Below are 25918 nucleotides of genomic sequence, written 5' to 3'. Positions count from 1 at the left end.
TCTTTATTTTAAAAAAAGGTACATTTCATAGGATTACCCGGTTACCTCTAGGTTACTAAGTACGTACCTTTGTACCTTTGTATCTTTTACGTCTGTTACCTACCTCCTACCTCTCTTCCATAGGTTCGAAGATAGGTAGATAGATTCCACGCGCGCGAACTGGCTCCCACAGGTTCGCAGATAGGTTCGTAGATAGGTTCGAAGATAGATAGATAGATTCCACGCGCGAACTGGCTCCTACAGGTTCGAAGATAGATAGATTTCATACGCCTGAACTAGCTCTCACAGGTTCGAAGATAGGTTCGAAGATAGATAGATAGATTCTACGCGTGAACTGGCTCCTATAGGTTCGAAGATAGATAGATTCCACACGCCTGAACTAGCTCCTACAGGTTCAAAGATAGGTTCGAAGATAGATAGATAGATTCCACGCGCGAACTAGCTCCCACAGGTTCGCAGATAGGTTCGTAGATAGGTTCGCAGATAGGTTCGTAGATAGGTTCGCAGATAGGTTCGTAGATAGGTTCGTAGATAGGTTCGTAGATAGGTTCGCAGATAGGTTCGTAGATAGGTTCGAAGATAGATAGATTCTACGCGCGAACTGGCTCTCACAGGTTCGCAGATAGGTTCGCAGATAGGTTCGAAGATAGGTTCGCAGATAGGTAGTAAATCATGGTGTTTGTAGAAAAAAGATGAAGACAACAGGTCTAGGTAGGTAGGTGGTCTAGGTAGGTAGGTGGTCTAGGTAGGTAGGAAGGTAGGTAGGTAGGTAGGTACCTATGGAATATATAGACATTATATCCGTCTGGATATTAGTTCCTACGCAGTCATAAAAACCATCCTGAAATTATAAGAAGGGAAGGTAATAAGGTCGGTACCGCGATCCTTGCTGTAATTCTTTTAGCTCTTTCGAAAGAATAACTAGTTGAGGTAATCCTTACTAGATTTAGTTACCGTATCCGTACCCCGACTCTATTGCTGACATACTATCCATAGACCCCCCCCTCCCCGTATAGTACCTAGGAGGTACCTACCTAGGTAAGGTAAGCCCCAAGGTAACCCGCAGGTAAGAGGCAGGTAGGGTACGTAGCTACCTAAACGTGTGCCTCAGGTAACTTCCCTGCGCGCCGACGTCGATCATAGCTGCCTTGTTCTCCTCTCTCCGCCCTCTTTCCGCTCACCTTGTTTGTTGACTATCGACCTCTCTCTCCTTACGAGTAGATCCTCCTCCCAGCCTCCGTTCCATGTCCATTTGATTTCGCGCGCTGGGCACTATACACCTTGGGAATAGCCTGTCTTTCGTCCCTAGAGTCCGTTAGCAGCAGCATCCCCACCACTTCGATGCTGTGCCCACTGCCGTAAAGCCATTGCTTGCTCGGCCAGGCCTCTTGTTGGCAGCAGATACTTCGCCGCTCCTCCTCCCGCCATGAGGCTCAGTCTCTGGTCCGCCCTCGCGGCGCTGGCTCTAGCCGCTGTCGATGCCTCGACCTTGACGCCTCCCGTGCTGCCGTTAATCGTGCGAAATCCATACTTATCCATCTGGCTCGCGCGTGCCCGCGATGCTCCCTGGGAAAACTGGCCAATGTTTTACACCGGCAGTACCGTCGGCTTTGCCATCATGGCCGTGGTGCCTGAGGCTAGGACGGTATACCCTCTGTTGGGTCGCTCACATGATTTTCTCCCGCACTCGCCAAGGTCAGTCGATGATGTTGCCCGCCCCTAGCCTTGAAACCTCGTCCTGGTCTGACTTCTGTCCAGCTACCAGGTTTCCTTCCCGCAATATGACGGCGCCACCTTCGACGCTTCCACCACGAACCTCACATACACCCTCCAAGGCTCTGACGTAAAGATCACTCTTTCGTTCCTATCCCCCATCACCCCCACCTCAACGTTGAGGCAATCTCTGCCGGCAGGGTACCTTACTTGCGTCGTCGAGGGCTCGACTGATGTCAGTCTCTACATGGATGTAAATGGAGAGTGGATTAGTGGCAACCGAGACAATAAGATTGTGTGGAAACTGGCCCACACTGCTAAGAACGAGCACTCGAGAACCCCGATCAAAACTTGGAGTATCACACGGCACCAGGAAGAACTCCTGACCGAGTTCTTCGATCATGCCGAATGGGGTACTGTACATATCTCTGCCCCGGCTGATGCGGAACATCAGTCCGGAGAGGCAAGCTCCATCCGCCGTCATTTTGCTGAGCACGGGTCGCTCAAGAATCAGGTGGATGATACCTATCGTGGTATTTTCGAAGACGAACCCATCTTCGCCTTTTCTAAAACTTTCAAGCTCGGTGGAGGTAATAACTCGTCGCATCCCGCCTCCCAGAAGAGTATCGTTTTCAGTTTTGCCCTCACGCAGGATCCTGTCGTCCAGTTCGCCTCTGCCAGGGGCTTGACTTGGATGCGACCCCTTTGGGCGTCCTATTTCCAAACCGCCCAAGGGATGTTGCAGTACCATTTTGACGACTACGATACAGCTGCATATCTAGCCAGTAATTATTCGGCACAGCTTGCTCGAGACGCGTATGCTTCGGGTTCTCAGGATTACCAGGACATCGCCGCATTGTCGGCTCGACAGGTACTTGGAGCCACCCAATTCTCCGGAACCCCAGGCGGCCCAATCATATTTCTCAAGGAGATCTCTTCAAATGGAAATTTCCAGACTGTTGACGTTATCTTCCCGTCGTTCCCGTTTTTCCTGTATACCAACCCACAATGGCTAGCATATCTCTTGGAACCTCTACTAGAACATCAACTGAGCGGCCAATACCCCAACGATTACAGCATGCACGATCTTGGGACACACTTCCCGAACGCTACTGGACATCCCGACGGAAACGACGAATACATGCCCGTCGAGGAGTGCGGCAATATGCTCATCATGGGTCTAGCGATCGTAAATGCGTTGAAGGATAATACGCAGCCCGCGTTTGCTAGGACAAAATCTCAAGTAGCCTTACCCCCGAGTTTAGAATCTACACGGAAAACACATCTAGTCGATGCATACGGGATGGATCGTACATGGGAAGAGATGGGAACATCAGGCGAAAAGGCTGCAGAGAAATGGGTTCGCCGCTCGTACAAGTTATGGGAGAAATGGACTGGTTATCTCGTCCGGGAATCACTCATCCCTGCTAATCAACTGTCTACTGATGACTTTGCTGGCTGGCTGGCCAACCAGACCAACCTAGCGCTCAAAGGAATCATCGGTATCAAGGCTATGAGCGAGATCGCTAGCGTTGCTGGCAAGGAAGCCGAGTCCCGGCAGTACAGCGATATTGCTGACGAATACGTGGAAAAATGGCAGGATTTCGGTCTGTCGAGAGACAAGACGCACGCGAAATTGGCATATACCTGGTATGGTTCATGGACAACACTTTATAACATCTTCGCCGACGCACTACTCTGCTTCCACCTGCCTGCGAATGGATCCTGGTCGCTGGGGTCGGGTAGATCCCGAGACTCGGGGATCCAGCAGACGATAGTCAGCAGCGCCAAGAGCAATCCGAAGCTGACCTTCATCCCTGATGATATCTACAAGAAACAGAGTGACTGGTATCATTCAGTGCTTCAGAGATACGGCTTACCCCTAGACAGCCGACACTTATATACAAAGAGCGACTGGGAGTTCTTCGCGGCTGCTGTGGCGAGCAAGAAGGTGCGAACAGAGATATTGCGGCATGTTGCGACGTGGGTTAATGAGACAGTGACTGGTATTTCGACCTTCCCCCATCTATTAATTTCGTTTCTCTTCGGAAAATCGCGTCTAACAGAGACCTTGTGTGTATCCATAGATCGACCATTGACGGACCTTTATGAGACGGAAGGCGATGGAGGATTCCCTGGTCCGAATTTTATGGCCCGTCCGGTGGTGGGAGGTCATTTCGCCTTTCTTGCCCTGGAGAGAGCCTGTGGGGGTAAAGCTACGGAGGGTTTGAGGTTCCTGGACGAAATGGACCCTGTCAAAATCGATATCGAGCAAGCTTTGAGGGCAGACGTGGATGGAAACCAAGTTGAAACAGATGAACTATGATAACAACTTAGAGAGACGAGGGTGTTGTCCTCCCAACCCCCCAAGCCAGCCTGACAATTATGCGGTGGTGCTTACATCTGTAACTACCTGAGACCTAAGGCGAGGCCGGTAGGGGATCCGGCCCGCCAGCATGTGGCACGAAGCGACGGCCTAGTTGCATCTTGGGGCTAGAGAGGAAGAACATTTTTGGAAGGACTAGGCAGGTCAGAGTTCAGCATGACGTATCGCATGTGAAGTCTCTATGTTTAGATGCTATTTTAGTTGAACGGTTAGTCTTGTCTACCTCTTGATCTCTATTTAGAGAAGGTAGGCATCTATCCATACCTGTTTCTGCTTGTGGTGTTACGTACCTAGGAGGTTAGCTAGTAGCAGTAGAACGTAGTAAGACCTACGAGATGCCTCTACATGCCTATACATAGGCACCTAAAGATAGGTACTTAAGATAGGCATTTAGGTATTTATATTTTATAAACAGTAGTATTTATAATATAAGTATACGTTTTATATAAATAAATACTATAAGTTTAGTAATTATAAATAAGAATTAAACTTTTTAATTAATAAATTATTATATAAATATTATATATAATTTCAAATTAATTAAACTTATAAATTAAAATTTCTAATCTTATTTTTTTAATGTATTTATCATATAAATATAAAATATAAGATATATTAAAATATCTATTAATGTAAAAATAATTAATTCTTAATTATTAAAACTATTAATAAATTTCTTTATAAATTAATATATTAAAATATACTTTTTATTTTTTGTAAAGTTAACATTATATTAGTTTCTACATTACCTATATATCATTATGATGCGAAAGGCCATTATCTTAATATGTTTATAGCTGGAATTCATCTATGCATGATAGCGATTGCTGTAAAGGGGCTCTATTGATACGCGTTATTGTTACCTTAGTGAAGCAGGTGCTAGGTACGCGGTTTCCCTAGGTTAGATAGCTGAATAATTTTGCCTCCCTTAATATTTTTCTGCACCCCATTAGATTCCTCTCCATCTTTCATTCATCCATTTCATCTCCTCTCCTTTAACAAGCCGATCCTCTTTTTTCTCACCCCCAGCCTTGTTTAAGAACATCACCACGCAAGCTCATCTTCCTAAGAGGGCGCTCGTGTGTCGACGCTAGCAACTTTCCTTTGCACGACACGGCATACGCACGCTCCTTTTGACAGCATCATAGTCCACGTCGCGACCAGTCCCATCGCCTTAATTACGCGATTGACCTGTACCAAGTATTGGAGAAGTAAGTAGGATTCATTACCACCATCCCCTTCATTTGCTTTCCTATCTTGTCAGTTGGCCAACCTAGGGATTTTTTTCAAGAAAAAAAAAACCTCACCGAACCATCGATCTACCACTTGCCATCCAACCTCATCTCGTCCCCAAGTTTATCCCATCCTCTTCCATCTTCCATCCTCGTCAACAACCGCTCCATCTCCCGGCGCGATATTTTCTCTGTAGCTGCAGTCCCTTGACAGGGTTGCTCACGCGTCTTCTTCCTACGCCGGTTACTCGGCAGATAATCGCGTCGCGAATCAACACTCACCACCGTCGCAGCGTATCGGTCAGATCAAGCCCCGTTTGTCATGGCGACTACCGCGATGGACTACGAGAATGCCAATGGCGACCGCTTCGATGGTAAGTTATGCTGTACCTGATTATTGTGGATTCCGTTGCTATTGGAAAGTCGTATTGATCACTCGCGCTTCGCAGACGATGGCCCCCGTTACGAGCGTGATCAGCGCAGCGCTTCTCCCAGAGCATCACGCGACGACGGAATTGAGAGTGGTCGCCGTCGCTCTGCTTCACCTTCTGCCAACCAAGACCGGTAAGCATCAATGTCCACTTAGGATCTCCCACACGCTTGTGTCACCACCATTCGTGTTTTCGAGAGAACGGGTCTAACCTTGACAATGAACTTCAAGTGGCCCCAAGGATGAGAACGGCAGCAAGGATGAGGATGGCTCCATCAATCCCGGGTCGAACCTTTTCGTGACTGGAATCCATCCCCGACTGACCGAGGTCGAGGTCACGCGGCTTTTCGAGAAATACGGAGAGGTTGAGAAGTGTCAGATCATGAAAGACCCTCACACCAAAGAATCTCGTGGTTTTGGTTTCGTCAAGATGGTGACGTCCGAGCAAGCCGATGCAGCCAAAGATGGACTACAAGGGGAGGATGTCGAGGGTCGAACGCTAAGTATTGAGAAAGCCCGTCGGGCCCGACCTCGAACCCCCACTCCCGGCAAGTACTTTGGCCCCCCGAAGAGAGGTTAGTAGCCGACCCATCCCAACCCTGTTCAGTTATGATCTAACCACATCGTCTCAAGAGAGCCGTCCCCGCTATGACGATCGACGCCGTGGAGGTGGCTACGGCTATGGTGCACGTGATGATCCTTACCGCTACCGAGGCTACGACCGTCCACGTTACGAGGATCGTGGCGATCGTGGATACCGCGAGGACCGTGGATATGACCGTAACTACCGCGATGGCAGAGGCGGTTACAGTGGCCGTGAAGAGCGCGGTGGCTATGACCGCAACTATGATCGCGGTTACGGCCGAGAGGAGCGACGCGAGCGCGAGGAGGGTTACAACCGAATCGACCGCTATGCTGGTGGTCGTGAGGATCGTGACCGATATGCAGGAGCACCTCGAGAGGATCGTCGCGCCGCTGGTTACGAGCGTGATCGATATGAACGTCCCGAGAGGGATGCTACTCGTACCCGGGACCCAGCTCCCTCTGGCTACGGCGAAACCGCGTCTCGACCTGACGCCCGTGAGACCTACGGAGGTGCGCCCTGATCATCGACAAGGACCATTTCGACGATCCGGCCTGCCGCTGCTAATGCGTCACCCAGGAAACGATCACTATGTGCATTGAGAGCATTTTCCGAGATGTACTCTCGCATTCGCCTCTGCATAGCAGAACTTTCGGTGACGGTACTCAGGCATCTCGTTATCTAGTGTCTTTCCTCTTCGGACATGCGAGTACGGCGGATACCATAAAAGATGCGACATACGGAGTTTAATACGGCAGGTAAAAGGGAAGGAAAAGGCACTAACCGTACCATGTTTTCTTCTTCTTTTCTTTTTTTCCCTCACCTCTGATCTTTAGACAGGGTTCAACAGACGCAGGCAGGTGGATGCTATGTTGATTTCGCCTATCTTGAGGCGAAAATTCTCGGCGAGAATATTGGAGTCTGCCTAGCAACGACGATTGAGGGTGAGGGCACAGACAAGACAACCTTTTCCCCAACCCAGTCAACCCGTCCCCCTGGATCAGCTATGACCGTCCTCCGCGTGGACACCAAGCCATCCTTTCCCATTTCGCGGCATGATACTTGCTTGTACTATTATTTTCACTTCCGAGGTTTCTCTTCGAGCTTGACGAGCATGACGACAGAGCAACATCCATCAGCATTTTGCCGGGCAGATATTCGAGACAGCCCTGCAATGGTGGTCCCGCAGAATGCAACACATAATTGATCGCAAATTCCCGTAAAGGTGCAGCATTAAAATCGAGCCGACCATTGCTCCGTAAATACCATTGAACTTGGCCTCAATTTTCTTAAAGTCACTACTCTCAGGCAACCCCCTCTCGTCTCAACACCACGCGACACGGTTCTAAATGTATGAGGCTCCCGACAGTCGTAAAAAAAACGGGAGACCTGTTTCCGCTCCGGGTCATTTCCTTGGCCTACTTCGCCTCGTCTGTTGCTTTCGCCCTCCCTAACAGCAAGCCAGCCTCCACTCGTCCCGCCGTCAAGGCCCTAGGGTCAACTGGTCCGCGCATGGTATCCGTCTCGTCGTGCTACCAAGCATAACCATCAAGGTGAAGGCTCCCCCAACCACGAGACAGTGCTAACGAAGATTCAGCCCTTAGTAGGGACGGGTTTGCTACGGTTATCTCGGGAGCAGGCCGCCCCCTTGATAAGTTGCCTTCGTCGCAGCAAGGTGCGAACCAACTAGCCCACGATGTGCCTTTGGGAATATCCGAGCACAGCTTGCGCCATCGTCGACCTGCGTAATAGGCGGACGCTTTCGCCTGCCATCGTATCGCGAATAATAGCGTAGGAGGACATGACTTTATCTATGTGTATATATGTTGTAGTGTACCGGAGTACTTATATAGCCGTTATGAGAATATAACCATTGTATAGATTGAAAAGTTTACCTATCTTGTTCGTTTCCGTTTGACATCAATTCGCAGCGTACGGCTAAGACGGCTTGAGGCGTTCAAGTGAAGGCAGGAGCAGGGAGGGTTGCCATTCTGAAATCAGCAAGTCCTGATCCTGTCTACATTCCTCAGCTCGGCTTTGTTTGAAATAACGTAGCCAGCTGCAGCAGATGTGTTAGAAACCAAAGATAAACGTGTTTCGAGAGGTAGTAAATCTTTGTGAGTTGGAGTGGTAAAGGGGGAGAAAAACGGGTTGCGTTGACGGAAACGTCTGCAATCGAACTCAATGGTCGCAATGGGAAATTCCAGGAGACAAAGCCGTCCTCACCCTGGCCTGGCTTGATAATTGCGGTGTCTCGTAGATGCATTGCTTTGGAAATTCGCTAGAAGGTGGCAGATCATTGCTATTGCTTCCCGAACCCATTTTCACTATTAAACTATCTAGCATACGCGATTCTTCCTTCATTTCTCCAGGAATCATCCCGTGGTTCTTTACACACTACTCCCCAACATGTCAACGGCGCAACCTGAACCACCCAATACCATTGACAAGAGGTCGGAGCTGCGCAAATTACGGGATACCTATAAACGCCTACAGACTTATCTAGCCATCTGCCGCCACGACCTGCAGGTACAGCAGAGAGAAAAAGATAGTACGTTTTAATAACCCCCCCCCCCCCCCCCAGCCAACATCGATTATCTCTCTCCCCTTTCTTATCGTCCCCCTGTGCTCTCCCCGCGTGGCAGTATTTCCTCCTAACACGCTCGACTTTTAGTCCAGGAGAGAAAGAGCCCGCCGTATAGAAAACGGTGGAACGGCAGCACGAGAGAGTTGAGAGGGCTAGATCAGCAGGAGGCCAAGAAAAATTTAGACTTGGACGAAGTCGAGAAGATCCTGAGGGCTCCCATCAGGCAGGTGTCGAAGGCTTACCCTGAGACGCTTGATAGGAAGATCGCGTCATACAAGAACCGCATCAGACGGACTTCGGTGCAGTTACTCATTGCCGCCGCCGCCGGTCACCAGTACCGGGAGATCAACCTAGCGACCAGAGACGGGAAGCTCGTCCCCGGCATCGACCCCACCGTCCCTCGCAAACACCGCGTCTTCGACATGCGACGTACGTCTAGCTTGAGCTCCAACGAGGCCGCGGCCCGAGCCGTCAAGAATTGGATTAATCAGTCAAGAGCTAGGCGCGTGCGTCCCGTCCCACCTACGGACAACGACGATAGAATGGATAGGAGAGTTAGCTTGGAGGAAAGCAGTGGAGACAGCAGCGCAGAGGAGGCTGTGATCGATGCAGCAATAGCTATGATGTCCCGGGCTCGGCCTGCTCAGGGCTCACGAGATTGGGCTCACGACATCATGGCCCCCATCGCCGATGGCCGTCGCCCAGGCCTTAAATCAGGCCTAGGAGCGCGGCCTGTATCCGGGGGCGCCAGAATCCCATCCAGGACCCCAAATGAACCAGCCGCGCCGGATCCAGAAAGCTATGATCCCCGACGGTGGCGGCTGCCCGTTGACATCACCGGTGCCCCCCGGTTAGACTCGAGCAATTTCGAGCAGCCGAAAAGCCGAAACCTCACGGGGTGGATGACCTGGACCGAGCAGGAAGGAGCATACCCGACGACCGACTCAGTCCTACGCCCCAAGAAGCTCTCGGATAATGAGCTGTGGGATCCGGATCAGAGGGGCATCCACGAGGAAAAATGGGGGCGGGAGCCGCTGGAACCGGATTTCGTCACCAAGCTATCTATCGAAAGGCGGTACGGCGCCGAAAGGCGGGAGCTTGACACGCCTCTGTATTCCGGCTACTCGCAGGATCTGACGAGCCTGCCCGCAAGATCAAGCGAGGGGGAGATGAGGGCTGGCCCTCTACCGGTGCCGCCGACGTTGCCTTTGATGGGGCCTTCCGGTTTCGAGGTGTCACTTGCCGGGCGGGAGCCGCCGGGTACCCGAAGGCTGAAGTCGAAGAGGACCGTGGAAGACACGGGCGACGCCCCTCTGCCTGTCACTCAATACCACTACCCCATCGACTCCCCGGCAACCGCAGACTTCCGGCTCCCCGACCGTCGTCGTGTCGCCGAAGTCATCAGGCCACCGACGCTGGACGAGTTCGGTCAAATTCGCGGCAGCAGGAGCCTACAGGCGGAGGGCAAGAGGATAGCGTCGGACCAGGCCAGCTACAGGCGGCCGTATAACTACGACACCGTGCCAAACCCCCCGACACCATATTCACTACCGCTGGGCGCGCAATATCGTCCTTCCAACAGGGCCGGGATTACAAGACCGGACTCGGCACGGGCGCCGCATAACGTCACGTCGCCGGCGGCGCCAGAGCGTGTTGACGAGCCTCGAGAAGAGTCGCTCTTTGGAAAAGCGCCTGTGCTCTCTCCCTCGGCTGCAAAGAGAGACGACAGCTCGTATAATGAATTCCAATCTCTCCTGGACGAGATCAATGTAAGTCTTGGCAACCCCGACCCCTCCTCTTTCACTCGCGCCCTTTCGTTATGAACCGTTCACCACTCAGGCCCTCAGCCTGCGGATGAACATGGCAGTTAACGTGCGCACGACACGATAGGCGACCCCCGAAAAATACGCTGCTGCTGTGGATAAGCTGGGCCGTGAGGGTATCGACCTGCGCCAATTAGTGGAAGAGCGAGGCGGGGGGAAAGCGTCTAAGAATGACAAAACGGTGAGATTCAACCTCTAAGTCTAGTGCTGGAGACAGTTGGGCACAGTTGGCTTTTCTGCAAGCTGCGCATATAGACTACATTCAACTTTCGGAGCACATTTGTCCGGAGACTCGGGGGAGATAGCTTGGGATGTGGGCATAGATGTTCGCGTAACCGACAAGAGGGTGGTGTTGTTATGTTGGTGTTATATCAAGGGCCGCAGGTCCTGGGTTTATAAATGAATCCGGATCATACCGAATACCTTTTTGGGGCATCATCAGCTGGAGGCCATGTCCGACTGTCGCACTCTGCCCATGTGTGTAAAATATACTACGTGAACGGAATGGGACTGGGCAATATGCTCGTAAGCTTATGTCCCATAGAGTACTGCCTCCCCTTCCCTGCCGGGGGCTGCTCAAGTAGAATGAACAGTACAATTCATCTGGGTACATGTCAGCCCTTCTCGCCAGCTCTGTCAATAGGTTGAGCCCCAATTAGCCAACCAACACCCGATGCCAGAGTTCCAACGGCAGCATCTCTTAACTGATCTCTCTTCCTCACCCTAGACGGATTAGAGCCATCGTCCGCTTCGTCACGGGCTTCGCTAGACCTGGCATTTCCGCTTCGCTGCAAGCTCGACAACGCTGTTAAATTGCGTTGCGCCCTGGCCATGCTAGCACGCGACAAGTCGAAGAGAGACATAGGTGCCTCTTCGACGTGCCGTGCGGATCTGGTATTTGCGCTTCTTGTTGCGCCGTCCGATACCGGGCCGTCAAAAGCATCAGGCGCAGCCCGCAGATCGCCTTGATCATCCCATGCCAACTCTTGTACCGCTTCGGCTCTAACGGCGGCGTTCAGCTCTTCTTCACACTTACGGAACACACTTAAAATCTCTTGAAGGGTCACCGGGGGCGCAACTCGAAGCGCTGTGGCCAAGCACTCCATACGTTGCTCAAGATGTCGGATGACAAAGTTGCCGCTGGCCGTGCCGGTATGCGTAGGCTTGATGGTTCGGGACGTATGACGGTATTTGCCAGCCTGCAGGGCGGCTTTCCAAGAATATTCATCGTCCCAGGCTACCATATCGGGTAGCTCACCCGCCGTGGCCAGTCGATTAACGACAAAGGAATACGCTGTCTCGAAGTCGTCCTCCAGAAGAGCAGCATCTATGCACATGGCCGTGATCCGTTTCTTAACGATTTGCCGCTGCTGTGCTTGCCCTGTCGCCAGTCCCAGCCGATCCGGCTGGCTGTGGGTTAACAGACCGGCCTCAGCCATGTTGATACCGATTTCTAGAAAGTCCTGGATTCGGGTGTAGCTTCTAGGGTTCTGTTCCAATACTTTCCCGATAATCGATATGGGATCTGCGTGAACCCGGAGCACAACTGGCGTAAACGGTTCCCCCTTCTTCAGTGTAAGGCGGTATTCACTTAGTGCGTGTGTTGCTTTCAGGAGGGCTTCTATCCGTTTAGAAGCGGGATGGGATTCCCCGAGAGTGATGGAGAAGGCATGAATTCTGATCACCGCTTAGAGGCAGCCCCCAATATTCCAGTAATCAGCAGACTTACATATCATCACATTTTAACAAACCACCGCGACCACGGTGGGGATTAGACGCATTATCATAGGCATTCATTGCGGTGGAGATAATGGTTTCTCGTAGGACGTCGTCGTTAAGTGGCTTTTCGGAAGTGTCTTCGTATGTAGATTTAGCTAGAGAGTAGCCTGTCCGGATTAGCGCAAGACGTCCTAACAGGGAGGAAGTGATATGCCTTACGAGTACTACCGAGAAACGCTCTGAGGCATTCGGTTTCGAGGAACTCCTTCTGCAGCTGGCCGAAAACGCCGGGAACCCGAGCATCCGGAGATCCTAGGGCTTCTTCTGCGCCCCAGTCCCGAAGCCATAGAAGCTCATTCCTAGCTCTGATCCAGTATTTGTCGTCGCTTTTTGGCCCCTTATGACATACCGAATGGATGAATTTGACCGCTTCCGATTTTTGCTCTCGTTTGTCCTGCAGGAAAGCGAGTTCGGCCGCTCTTCGAATAGTACAAGGAACTTCAGCCTTAGTTAGGATGAAGGCGCTTAGCGCCAGGGTGTGTAGCAGCCGCGTCGATGCCTCATTGGGTGTAGTGAGTATATTCGACTCAGCGAGTAGGTCGTTGCGTATGTAGGTGGCATTCTTAGCACATAGAAGTTCTTCTCCGATCGAGCCAGCAGAGGGGGGAAGCAAAGACGAGGCAACTTGTAAGGTAGGGCAGGGGTCTTGATCGAGCAGGGCCATGATCTTTGCGATTATGCTGTTGACACCGGTTAGCGCTTCAACGGAAGCCTCCGGCACTAGGTATGCCGAAGCCAGTGCGGCACGCGCGTATCTTTGCTCGAGATATTCTTGTTCTCCGTCTTCTAGCCACATAGAAGCATAACCGCCTAAATCAACGTCCGCCGGCCCGTCCCATTGGTCTATGGCCTTGACTGCTACTCTCCAGGACTTGGATGCCTGCGTTGTGATCCACTCGAGGACTCGTTCCCAACCCGGACAGTTCGTCTCGCCACTTGGTACCTGATCGTGCCCCGAAGGGAGCCGCTTCTCTCCGCCACGTTTCCATCTCGATTCATTGTAAAGCCACGGGCCTATCAGCCCTCTGAGGTCCCTCCCGACATGCGACAGGTCTTCCTGGCGAGCGCCGGTCTGTGACAGCAGCAGATCAACTGCAGCTTGATCGTTCATACGGTCAAAAGCCGCTAGGGCCTGTACATGGGGGCAGTGCGGGTAGTACACGTGGTTCCGACGGAAGAGAGGAAGGAGAACCGAGACCATCCAGGTCCGAACACACGGTGCGTGGTCGAGAAAGGGCACGATGAGGTCGGGAAGTTGAGCAAGCAACCCAGTCTCTCCGTCGACGCGATACGCACGGTGTATCAGGAATAGGGACAGAGGGTCCTCAGTCGCGCCCGTCGGAGGGTTGGGCCAGGCGAGGGGTAATAAGCGCAGCTTGCGAACCTTTCTCGAGGCCTCGTCATCAGTGATATCCTGCACCGAAGACCAGTCGAGACCGTGCGAGTCGCCATCTGTCTCGAGCGCCCCCGACTCGATGCGTCGGATTAGGGACACGTATTGGCTGGTGGGTAGAGTCTCGGGCAGGCAGGTGAGTAGGATTCGAAGTAGCAAGTCCTGCCGCAGGACGTTGCAATGCTGAGCTGCGAGCGACGTCAAGCTCTCAACGTCGGATTTGGCAGCGAAGTGCACGGCAAGGAGCACCACATGAGACGCTGAGGGAAATGCCACCATATTGGTAGAATTGTGCACATGATTTTCTCGGCGCGTCAGTGTGATGGCGTGGATGAGGCTTATCGAAGACCAGGGTTGAAATCAAGAAAGACAGATGAGCCAACAGCTTAAAGATATGCCGATGTGCTTGAACAGTAATAGGGTAACATTTATAAAATATTCACTTTAATTTATACGTTTTCATAAAAAGCAAGTAGTCGTTATTAAAAAGTTATTCATTTATCTTAATTTACATACGTATTTTAATATATACTGTAAATAGATTTTAAATAAAATAATAAATAATATATATTATATTACTTCAATATGTTTAATTAAATATATTATAATAATATGTTATACATTAATTCAACCAACCCTTGTATACTTTCATACCGTAAAAGCGTATCGTAAGCGTCTACGTTTTACGAAATAAAGTATTAAAGAAACTTTTAATAACCTTTCTAATATATTAAAACTTTACGTCATTTATATTATAACCGTACTATACTTATTAGTAGTAGTAGCTAGTAAGAGTACTCATCTTAATATATTAAAATACGTTACGAAAACCTAGAACCTCTCCGAAGGCTAGAGAAAAAGGAGTAAGTAGGAATCGACGCTTGATTAAACTGCGAAAAGGGATTGATTAGTAATCGACTCTTGATTAAACGGGGAGAAACTAACCTGGATTAAACGAGAAACTAATCTAGATTAAACGAGAAACTAACCTAGATTGAACTGCGAAAAGGGATTAGCAATCGATTTCTAAACGGGGAGAAACTAACCTCGATTAAATAGGGTTAAAATAGGTAGGAAATAGGATTAAACGCGTAGGTAAATAGATGGACGCGTATGCTACGGTTTTATTAGATACATCCCTTTTAAGCGGGCCATATAAACTTTTAACTAATTAAAACAGCGTATACGAACTTTCAGCTAATAAAAATAGAGTTTCCTCTAAATGACACCTCTTTACAGGGGTATTTATAGGGGTGTTTAACCCCGCAATTAATCAGCATAACAGGGGGTTATGCGTATTATAACTATCCTCTAGATAGGATTAAATCGGTTATAGTTATATAACCTATACTTTATATACTTCCTCATCTTATAGTTTAAAGTATGTATTAAGAATAAATTATATATTTAAAATTAATGATTAAAGAACTAGGAAAGAATTAATTATTCAAGGAAATAATTTATTTCTTATATAGGCTTTACTTATATAACATACGGTTATTTCGATAACGGGCGACCCTCGTTCTTTAGGTAATTAATCGCTCTTAAAGCGATTATCGTCTTTTGAGTAACCTGTCGGGGTATTAAAAGTTATTACCATTTAAGCGACTTTTAATTCCATTAAAAGTCGTCGTTCATATAATAGGAAGTAGAATAACCTTTTTTCTATATAGTATATACGTACCTTCCCCTTTTATACTTTATAATTCTTATAAATTAATATCCCGTTAACTGTAGTTTCTAATATTATCCTCTTTTTTTTTATTCTAAAAATCCGAAGGTATGTTTTGTTTTCTTTCATTTTTTTACCTTATTCTTATTAATATACTTATTACTTGTTCTTTTCTTTTATTAATCCGTTCTTTGTAAGCGTCGTTGCGACCGGCTTATATTTACTTTAATATCCATTATCTCTTTATAAATACCCTACTTTTGTTATATTCGTCTATCCTTATCTTGCTGTATTACTAAGGATTAAGATTCTTATTTAAAGTATTTATCTGCTTATCTTTTCTATAACCGTTAAAAGGTTTTTATGAAAGAGGTTAATCGAGTTATTAAAGAAATTAATTGTATCGAAGCCGAATGAAATAATACTAAAGAAGAACTTAATTAAATAAAGCATTAAATTTCTACCTTACGTAATAAAGCTATTCGTTTTTATAAATAACGTCGCCGTATTATCGATAACTTACGTTCCTTCGTTAAGCGTAATTTATTAATTGAGGAAAAGGTTATTATTACGATTTCTCCTAAGGCCGGGCCTTCTGAGTTAGGTTCCGCTTCAAATCCTATATCGTCGGATTTCGATTAGGTTATCTTTTAAACAGATTTAAATTTTATTAATAAAAGTTGTTAAATTTCATTTTAAATATTCGATAAATAGCTAACTGGCTTTTATATATTTCCTTTTAATAAGTATTAAACAGGAGCAGCGTGGGCACGCTGATGGAGGCACGAAAACGGCTACCTAACTGCCAAGAACTGGCCCAGTGCCGATCAACCAAGATCACAGCTGTAAACAGCTGTTATCGGTTGATCGGCCAGCTGAAAACGGCAGCTAGGAAAAGACAAGAAAAGGAAGGCAAGAAGAGAGGCTAGCGAGAAAATGCATGACGAGAAACGAGTGAATAACTGTAACCTGTGATGGCTGACGATGGCTACAGGTCTAAGTCTAACTGATGAGAATATGAGTGCGCGACCTATATAAATACGCATCCAAAAGGCTACGTGGCCTAAATCCACCGCACCACTACAGTATTCCTTTTATTTAACTAAGTACTAAAGTTAACTTCTTACTTTTGGTAAGTTTAAAATCTTTTTAACTTCGAATTTTTGTTTATCTAATTTTTTGTTACTTTTTAATCTTACGTTTTCAGTACTAGGTTCTAATATATTAATATAAAATATTATATACATTCTTAAGTTCTTACATAGCTTTAATTCGTAATCTAATTTCGAAAGCTTCTTCTTAATTGTAAGTAGTCCTAATTTCCTAAAGTCGAGCTTATTACTTAACTGTTTAGTTTTTATTTAAAGGATCCTCTTTATTACGTACTATCTTCTATATAATAAATAAACCTTACCTTCCTCCTTTAAAATTAATCTCTTAATTCTCTTAGAGTTATAATATATTTTCATTCTCTACTAAATATATATTAATTCGTCGTATAGTCGTTTCTAAAGCGCTTTTATCTCGGCCGCTTTTATAAAAATACTTAAAGCTTCCGTTATCGTTAGCGTTACCTCGTTTAATATTAACGTTCTTAATTCTTTTAAGTTATTACTATAAACAACTATTTAAATACTAATCTTTCTATCCTTATTTTTTTAATATATTATAATGTCACGTAGGCATGTACCCCTAGTGGGAACCACCTAGCTTACCTAAGCTAGTTAAGTACTACTATATATACCTATAGATCGCTCTATACTCTCTAATAGCTTTCCTTCTTTTCGAGTTAGTTATTATATACCTTCTTACCCTTATTCCATTACTTCCTTTACGAATAACTTATTAACCTAAGCTTAGTTCTCGCTAGTTACGTAATAATTATAAGCCCGGAGTACTTCTAAGGAGCTATTATTACTTAGGTTATTCTAACGTAAGTAAGTAATATATATTTATTTATTTCTTAGATCTTACGATTATATTCCTTTCTTACTTTCTATATCGGTACTCTACTCCCGTATTTAGTAATAAATAATCGCTTACTTATTTCGCTATAACGATTAATACGTTTAAATTCTCCTTAGATAAAATTCCTATTAACGTTTACTTACGAGCTTACGATAAATAACCACGTTAGTTCTTACCGCTTAAGTCGATAGCTACTTAATTTAATATTTAAAAGGACGTTAATCTAAATGGAGTTAAGTTTAACGCTACTCGAATCGTAGTAAGTATTCTTAAGGAATATATTACTTAAGAGAACGACTTCCTTAAAGAAAACTATAAGAAAGCCGTCTACGAGTAGGCGTCGATCCTAACCGAAGACCGAAGAAATTAGCTACTAAGGCTTAAGGTACGAATTCGAGAGTAATAAACGGTAGCGTATAATAAACTCGTTTCCTAGTAAATAACGATCGAGGCTTAGGTCGTAGTTATTAATAAGTAATATAAGGTTCTCTATAGCTAGATTCTCGCATTTATTTCTATAGGTTTTCTTAAGGTAGTTAATATAGAGATATAGTTCCTAGACCTTAACCCGATTATTTAAAACCTCGTAAAGATCCTCCGTAAGTAAATTACTCCTACCGAAGCCGTCATTAAGACGCTCGTTAAGCGAGAATACCGTAAGGTATTCTAAAGAATAAAGGTAGGTACCTATAACCCCGAGTAATTCTACGTTATATAATAACATGCCTTCCTTCGCGTTCGCGCTTATTATATTAACGAAATTAAAGGCGTTATAAAAACAAAGGATTTCCTCGAAGTAATTAAGGCTAAGATCGTAATCGACTAAGTTATACGGGTATTAATCGTTCTTACGGAAGCTAATAAACTCAGCGAATAACTAAAGATCCTTAAGTAATTAGGCATCGTATTTAACGCTTTCGCTACCGAGAATAAGTAGAAAGGTAAATTAGGTTATAGGATTTTCGTAATAACTTATTAAGGACCGATTTTAAAAGCGAAATTAAGTAATAATAACAACTAAAGAAAAGTAACGAGCTACGAATGCCTTTATAAGTCTAGAGGTAAATTATACTTATAAGTAACTCGTTCTTATAAAACCTTATAAAAGTCTATTATTAATTAAACTATACGTAACCTAAAGCCGATCCCGGTTAATATTATACGAAAAATTAAGGCTAGATACGACTTACTTAAATACGCTAAGTTCCGAAACTAGATTAACCGTTAGGAATAGGACGTTCCCGTAAATAATATACCTAATAATCGCTCCGGGAACGGGGGAGGAAATAACGTTATTACCTAGCTAATTAATATTAACGTAATAATAATCGACTTACGTATTATATACCTATCTATCTAAATTAATATCTACTTTACTATAGACTTAATCCGATACCTACTATCGGAAAATACCGTCTTCGATAACTATAAAGTAATCTACCTTATTAATAATCGTAACCTTTTAATAAAGGGGTCGTTCGTTCCCGCTAGAAATGGATAGACGGTCGAAGCTAGTATTACGAGCTTTCCTATTATTAGTACGGGTCGGAGGATTATCGAGAAATATATCTTAAATTAATCTAATAAGCCTACCTTTAATTTAAAGCTTAAGGACGTCGTATTTATTAAAGATTTCTACGTTAATATTATCTTTAAAGCGAAACTTCGTAGTATAGGTATTTAATTTTACGGTTTAAATTATACTTTAAGGAATAAAACCCTCGAGAAAAATACCATAGTAAGGAAGCTAAAGCGACGCTTTAACCTACTCTTTTTCGAATTTAAGTAATTCTCTTCTTACTCGTAAGTCTTATCCGTAATATTATTTATAATACTATCGAACATTCTACGTAGCGTAGCGTCGATCGTAATAATATCTTATTTCCCGGAAAGAAACGTCCGGTAAAGAAAATCGAGAGATATTATTAAACCGAGAAAAGACTCCGAGGTACTTTAATACTAGCTAGTAAGATATCTTAATCCTAAGGCGCTTAGAGCCTTCGTTAAAAACGCCCGGAACGTTAAAATTAACGGTATACCTATAATTAAATACGAGTATTATAATTAAGCGATAAGTAAGAAAGTAATCTCGCGCCGTTTATTAATACATCGTTCGTTACGTTCGTTTTAAAAGGTATATTAGGATTTATTTAACTACCCGGAAGGTTACGACGGATCTAAGTAGCTTATAGTAATTAGGGATAAATTTAACAGAATGTTATAGGTCGAGACCCTAAAGAGTAAGTAAGGTTTATTAATAATAAGAACTCTTCGATTCTTTAAAAGATAGGTTCGGAAGTAATTCCGATTCTTAATTTATAAGATACGCTACGATAACGAGCGTATAATAATAAGTATAAAAGGTATATCCGGATATAAGATCTAAGTAATAAAAGAAGGCATTAATCTCGAACTCCCGCCGGTTAATACTAAGGAGCTAACCGGTAAGGGTAAGAAAGCTAGATAAATTATTATCGTTAAGTCGATTAAGATAAGGATTAAAGTAAGGTTACTAAAGAAACTATAGCCGGAAACCGTTAAAGCCGTAGCATATCTAATTAATATTAACCCTAGCTAAGCTTATAATTTTCGCATACCTTACGAGCTCTTAGATACCTAGTTTAAATAATACTTTAAATAATATACTTTAGAGATAATAAGGAAATTAATAAACGACTTACGACCGGATTAAAACGGTATCTTTATATACGGATATCGCGCGTATCCTTTAATAAGAAAGCGTACTTAGAATCTTAATAGGAGAGGATTTAAGGTAAACCTACGAACTTATATCGGGTATTTAATAGGATATTATATTAATAACCTATATTAAATTTAGATTCCTAGGCTAAGTTAAGTAATCCTAACTAAGGATATAATCTTTAACGAAGAAACGTTTTATAACTAGATAAATAAGCTAAAAGCTTAGTAACTCGAACGAAAAGAAATTAATCGAATAGATTTTTCGATACGTATAAATAATAACGTTACTTAATTAATTATCGAAGTATTAGACCTATAGGATTCGTTCGTATTATTTAATCGAGAGTTAAGTAGCGAGTTAATTCCTCTCGGGGGTAGCGAGCCTATCTCGGGTAACGAAGATTTAGATACGACTTAGTCTACCGGTCCTAGCTCGGAAGAGGGATAACCTCTAAAAGAAAAAGAACTAGAAATAAATTCCGATAATTTAAAATACGAAACGGCTAGGTCTAAAGACGAATAACCGTAAGAAGTAATAAAATTATTCGAATTAATCGAATAAGAGATATAAGAGTAATTAAAAGCGGAAACCTAGGAGAAATTAAACGAAGAAGCGGATATACCTTACGGGCTCCCGAGTTTAAGACTTACTTTAGTCGTACCCGCGGAAGTTACGAAAAGTAAGAATACTTTAATAAGGAGTATAAAGTAATTAGAATTAGGTACGGCTATTAATAAAAGTACCGAAAGTCCGGAGCGGCGAGTATACTTCGCCGACGGAATAAATACTCGTAAATAGCCTCTAAAGTAATTAACTAAAGAAACTCGTACTTCCTCCGAAAAAGAGGAATAATATAGCTTATTCCCGTAAACTACTTAGCGTAAGTAGCGTAAGAAAAAGGTCTATCCTTTTATTATCCGTTATAATAAAAGAAAGAGAAAAAAAAGCCCGGAAAGGAATAGAATAATAAGTAGCTTAAGTACTAGAATTTACGTAATATCGGGTAACTTAACGGTTAGGAGTAACCTTTTAAGAGATCGCTAGCTCGATTTCGTAATAACCTTTTAACTTAATTAATTAAAAAAGTAGTAAGTAAGGAGTTATAATAAGTATATTACGCTATACTTAGTTTTCGTAATAACCGTTAATTAAACGAAAGTTAAACGATTAAACGTATCGCTTAATAAGATAAGAATTTACCGTAACGATTTACTTAAACCGCTAAAGATATAAAAGGACCTAGATAAGTATTTATTAGGAGAGCGACTTAAAGAAAACGCTAGATCTAAGATTAAGGCCTTCCTATATACTAAAGTATGGCGTATTATTAATCGCGAATGGATAAAAATAAAGCTAATTTTATTAATATAAGTCTTCGATTATAAATTCGACGAAGATAATTTCCTTATTACTTATAAGTCGCGCTTAATAACGCGAGGAAATTTATAGCCTAAAGAGTTACTCGAGAGTACTTACGTAATTACGTTAGTAGCGAAATCGTTCCATATAATGATAACTATCGTAGCTTAATTCGACCTCGAAGTTAATTAGTATAACATTAAAAACGCGTTCCTTAACGCTATAAGACCGGAAAGCGACCTTATATCTATAGAGTTATTAAACGGGTTTAAGAAAGAGGGAAAATACGTCTTCGTTATAAGAATAGTATACGGGTTTAGAGATTTACCCCTATTTTAGTTTAAGGAGATCGAGAGTACCCTTAACCGCCTAGGACTCTAGAACTCTCTAGAAGAGCCGTATTTATTCTATATAAAAGAACGAGAAGTCTTCGTACTAATATACGTAAACGATATATTAGTTATAAATTATAAAAGCTTAAAGACGATGGTATAAAAGGTAACTTAGGGATTAAAGGATACCTATAAAACGAAAAAACTTAAACCGGTAAAGTAATATTTAAGAATTAAGGTAATACGTAATCGTAAAGTACGAACTATAACCTTAATATACGACGTTTATATCGAGAAAATTACTAAACGCTTTAAACTAGCGGATAATAATTAGTTTCCGATAATATTATTACTAATTACCGAGTTAGTAAAGTATATAAGCGTTACTTCGAAATAATAAGTTAAGAAATACTAGGAGAAAGTAGGATTATTACTCTATAGCGTAATTATAATACGCCTAAACGTCGCTTTCGTAACGTTTTAACTATCCTATTTCATAATTAATCTAAGACCTTAATACTTTGAAGCGATTAATTAAACGATTAAATACCTATATATTACTCGCTTCTTTAGCATAAGGTATAAGGATAAGAATAATAACGCGTAGGTATTCTTAATTAATAGTAACGATCCGTTTATAAACGATTCTAAGTTAAGAAAGTCGTTTTAGGAATACGTAATATCCTTATTTAAAGGTCCGATTATATGAAGAGCCGCTCGCTAGGATATAATATCGATATCGACGATTAAAGCTAAACTATTCGTATTAAAGTATATAGCTAAGGAAACGATAGCTTTTAAACGTTTCTTTAGGAATATTACCTTAGAGCTAAGAGAACCTTAGAAGGTATATAGCGATAACTAATAAACGATAAAACTAGTAATAAGAAAGAAAAAAAGAATTAATATTAGGCTACGCTATATTGATATATAGAATATATAGCTACGCTAGGAGTACTAAAAAGATACCTTCGAAGTAATTTACCTCCTTACTAACTAAATATTAATAAACGGACTTACGAAAGCTTTATTACGTTAATCGTTCGAGTACTTTAAAATATTATTTAACCTATAGAATACTCGCGGAGAAATAATTACGATAATACTTAAAGAATCGCCGTAAGTACTAACGGTACGTAAATTCTTTCTTTAATTAACTAATATATAGGTATAAAATACTACCGCTATATAGAAATAACTTTCCTTATCATTAAATACCGAATTCGTATTACTCTTAAGTTTTAATATAAGAAGGTTACTTTAAAATAAAGAACTTAACTACGGAAGTAATAAGTAAGGCTAAACTAACGGGATACGTAGGTATTAGCCGGCTCGTTTTAGTATTCGATAATTTCCTCGTATAAGCGGTCGGCTTAACGGTATAATACTTCGTATAAGTATTACTCGAAAGAGATAGTCGCTTAGTCGCGAGCGACCTTAGATATTATTTCCTTAGAAGATTATTCTTCGTTTTCGGAAGCCTCTTCTTTTTCTTCCTTTCCTCTAACGTCCTTTATTTCTACGTTTAATTCTTATTCGAAGGCGACGGCCGACGAGGCTACGTTAGGTATTACGGTTAATAAAGCGGCGGAAACGTTACTTACGTTAGCCGAAGTAATAAAAGGACTAATAGATATAAAGCTAGGGGCGGATACGGCTACGGCGGTCGAGGATCCGGTAGCGGAAGGGCTTACGCCTAGCTAGGTAAATTAACCGGAGTTAGTTACGCTTCGTCGTAACTTTACGGTTTCGGGAACCGCGGGTATTTACTTTTCGTTTTAGTAAAGCGTAAGAAGCTCCTTTATTATCGTAACGAACTTAAGGGCCTATAAATAACGTTAGCGAATATTAATTAACGCGGAATAAAGCTTATATATTAGCCGAAGCCTCGATACGAACGACGATAAAATAAGTAGCCGGTAGAATTAAAGCGTCGGCCTTATATAAAGTTAACTTTAGACCTCGACGTATAAGGATAAGAATACCTATAGAGATACGTAAGCGTAACCGGATAAGTAACGGTAGTAACGGTCGGTACTTTAGAAAGAATCGAAATACTTTTTAATAAACCTATTCTAAGCCGTATTACGTATATAAACTAAGTAAGGAATTATACGGCGAGTTCCGTACTTTCGATTACGGATAACTGAAATAATTCTTAAGGCGGTAATAATCGAAACTAAAGCGGCCGGCGCGACGGAGGTATTAAACGGAACCGCCGGAACGACCGGATTAAAAGGATTAATAAAAGCGGTAATAACTTCGGAAGCTAAGGAAGCGTTACGGCTTCGTCCTTATTCTCGTTCTCGTTTTACGATATTATTACGGATCGGAATAATAATAATAACGGTCGCTTAAGTTACGTAAATAATAATAATATTATTAGAAAACGTAACTTAATATACGCGAATTTAAGCTTAGGTTTTACGCGAGGAAATCTTACGAGTAATTAATATAACCGGACGATCGTTTTTTTCGATTATTCCCTTGTATAAAAAAGGGAAGTCTTCCTCGGAAGATTCCTCCTTAAAAGATTCGTCGGTAAAGACCTTAATAACTCGGGATATGATACCTTAAAAGGCGCGAATAATTAAGGCTTAAATACGTTACGTTAAAAGGCTAGGTACGATTATATCGACGTCGCTTTCGTCGATAAAAAGGTTCTTAAAAAGCTAAGCGATAACTAAGGCCTCGGACCTAGGAATAAAAGGTACTCCTCCGCGGCGAGCGGAGTTACCGGCCGAAGCTTTAGTACTATCTTCCGTATGAATACGGGAGATAGGCTAGGAGCTCGCGGCGGAAAAGCCGAGTATCCTTTACTCTAGCGAGGTTACGATACCCTAAAGCGCTAATATTATTTTACGAAGCTCTTAAGTATCGGATATATTAAAAGATCGTTAATTACGGTATTATATTACTACCGGTAAATAACGAGTAAGTAATAAATAAATTATCTCGAATAACCTTTTATTTATTAATATAAAATAACTAACGGTTACTTTATTATCCTAGGATATTTTAATATTAAAAGTAATATATTAATTATAAATAATAACCTTTACCGCGATAAGCTAAGTTATTATCTTACGGTTACTTAATAAAAGTATATTACGATTCGTATAATACGCGAATTACGTTTTACGTAAACTATAAAAGGAATAAACTTACCTTACGATAATAAATTAACGAAGCTTTACTAATTATATTAACTTACGATCGCGTAATTAAGGGAATTACTTAATTATAACTAGGTATATATACCTATAATAAATAACTTAAGGAAGAAAGGAAGAAAAAGAAAGGTACGCTTAATTCGAGAGCGAGAAATCCTAAATATATTTATACTTAACCGCCTTCGTAAGAGAAACGGCAGAATCGGTTAATATAGGTAACGCGCGCGAACGTACGCGATAGTAATAAAGGAAATTAAATCCTAGTATTAATACTAGAGCGATTACTACTACATTATATATATAGCTAACTAACGCTTAATCGAAAGCGAGTAATTATACGAATAATTATACGAATAATTATTTTCATTTATAATAAACTATAGAGTATTAAATAAGGAATACGAAAAGCATATAACTTAGGAGAAAATACTACTAGTAATAAACCGAAGCATATACGGATAAGGGAATATAAGGGAGCCCGAGATAAGGCACCTAGTAATCGATTAACCTTAACGAGGCATAACGAAACTAAGGAACAACCCCTTAGGCTATTATCGTAAGCAAAGGACTATAGTTAACCTTACTATCGTAAACTTAACTAAGGGATATATTACGTAGGTATATACCTTTAGTAGGAACTACCTAGCTTACTTAAGCTAGTTAAGCATTACTATATATACCTATAAATCGCTCTATACTCTCTAGTAACTTTTCTTCTTTTCGAGTTAGTCAATATATACCTTCTTACCTTCATTCCATTGCTCTCTTTACGAATAACCTATTA

General features: G+C 42.9%; 4 protein-coding genes across 4 annotated transcripts; 3 read left to right on the top strand and 1 right to left on the bottom strand.

Moving 5' to 3' along the window:
* Nucleotides 1-1007: 1007 nt before the first annotated feature.
* On the top strand, nucleotides 1008-4293 carry GGS23DRAFT_590492 (DUF1793-domain-containing protein). Its single transcript, XM_051517696.1, has 3 exons — nucleotides 1008-1695; nucleotides 1759-3719; nucleotides 3801-4293. Exons 1-3 carry the CDS (start codon nucleotides 1427-1429, stop codon nucleotides 4037-4039), a joined length of 2469 nt encoding a protein of 822 aa, XP_051367091.1. The 5' UTR covers nucleotides 1008-1426; the 3' UTR covers nucleotides 4040-4293.
* A 1109-nt stretch (nucleotides 4294-5402) lies between these two features.
* GGS23DRAFT_473468 (RNA-binding domain-containing protein) lies at nucleotides 5403-7062 on the top strand. Its single transcript, XM_051514250.1, has 5 exons — nucleotides 5403-5705; nucleotides 5781-5895; nucleotides 5993-6336; nucleotides 6395-6703; nucleotides 6838-7062. The coding sequence occupies exons 1-5, from the start codon at nucleotides 5654-5656 to the stop codon at nucleotides 6843-6845; spliced, it is 828 nt and encodes a 275-aa protein (XP_051367090.1). The 5' UTR covers nucleotides 5403-5653; the 3' UTR covers nucleotides 6846-7062.
* Nucleotides 7063-8753: 1691 nt separating this feature from the next.
* On the top strand, nucleotides 8754-11464 carry GGS23DRAFT_619737 (uncharacterized protein; the record flags this gene model as incomplete). The annotated part of the gene is made up of 3 exons (XM_051521037.1): nucleotides 8754-8895; nucleotides 9019-10700; nucleotides 10822-11464. 3 exons carry the CDS (start codon nucleotides 8754-8756, stop codon nucleotides 10951-10953), a joined length of 1956 nt encoding a protein of 651 aa, XP_051367089.1. The 3' UTR covers nucleotides 10954-11464.
* On the bottom strand, nucleotides 11062-14323 carry GGS23DRAFT_473427 (secretory pathway Sec39). The gene is made up of 3 exons (XM_051514249.1): nucleotides 12693-14323; nucleotides 12484-12640; nucleotides 11062-12431 (listed from the first exon to the last, which is right to left on the bottom strand). Exons 1-3 carry the CDS (start codon nucleotides 14203-14205, stop codon nucleotides 11369-11371), a joined length of 2733 nt encoding a protein of 910 aa, XP_051367088.1. The 5' UTR covers nucleotides 14206-14323; the 3' UTR covers nucleotides 11062-11368.
* Nucleotides 14324-25918: the final 11595 nt, after the last annotated feature.

This window comes from Durotheca rogersii (genome assembly GCF_024521655.1).
Source record: "Durotheca rogersii strain YMJ 92031201 chromosome Unknown GGS23scaffold_63, whole genome shotgun sequence".
Classification (NCBI taxonomy): domain Eukaryota; kingdom Fungi; phylum Ascomycota; class Sordariomycetes; order Xylariales; family Xylariaceae; genus Durotheca; species Durotheca rogersii.
This window is presented reverse-complemented; position numbering and strand designations above follow the sequence as displayed.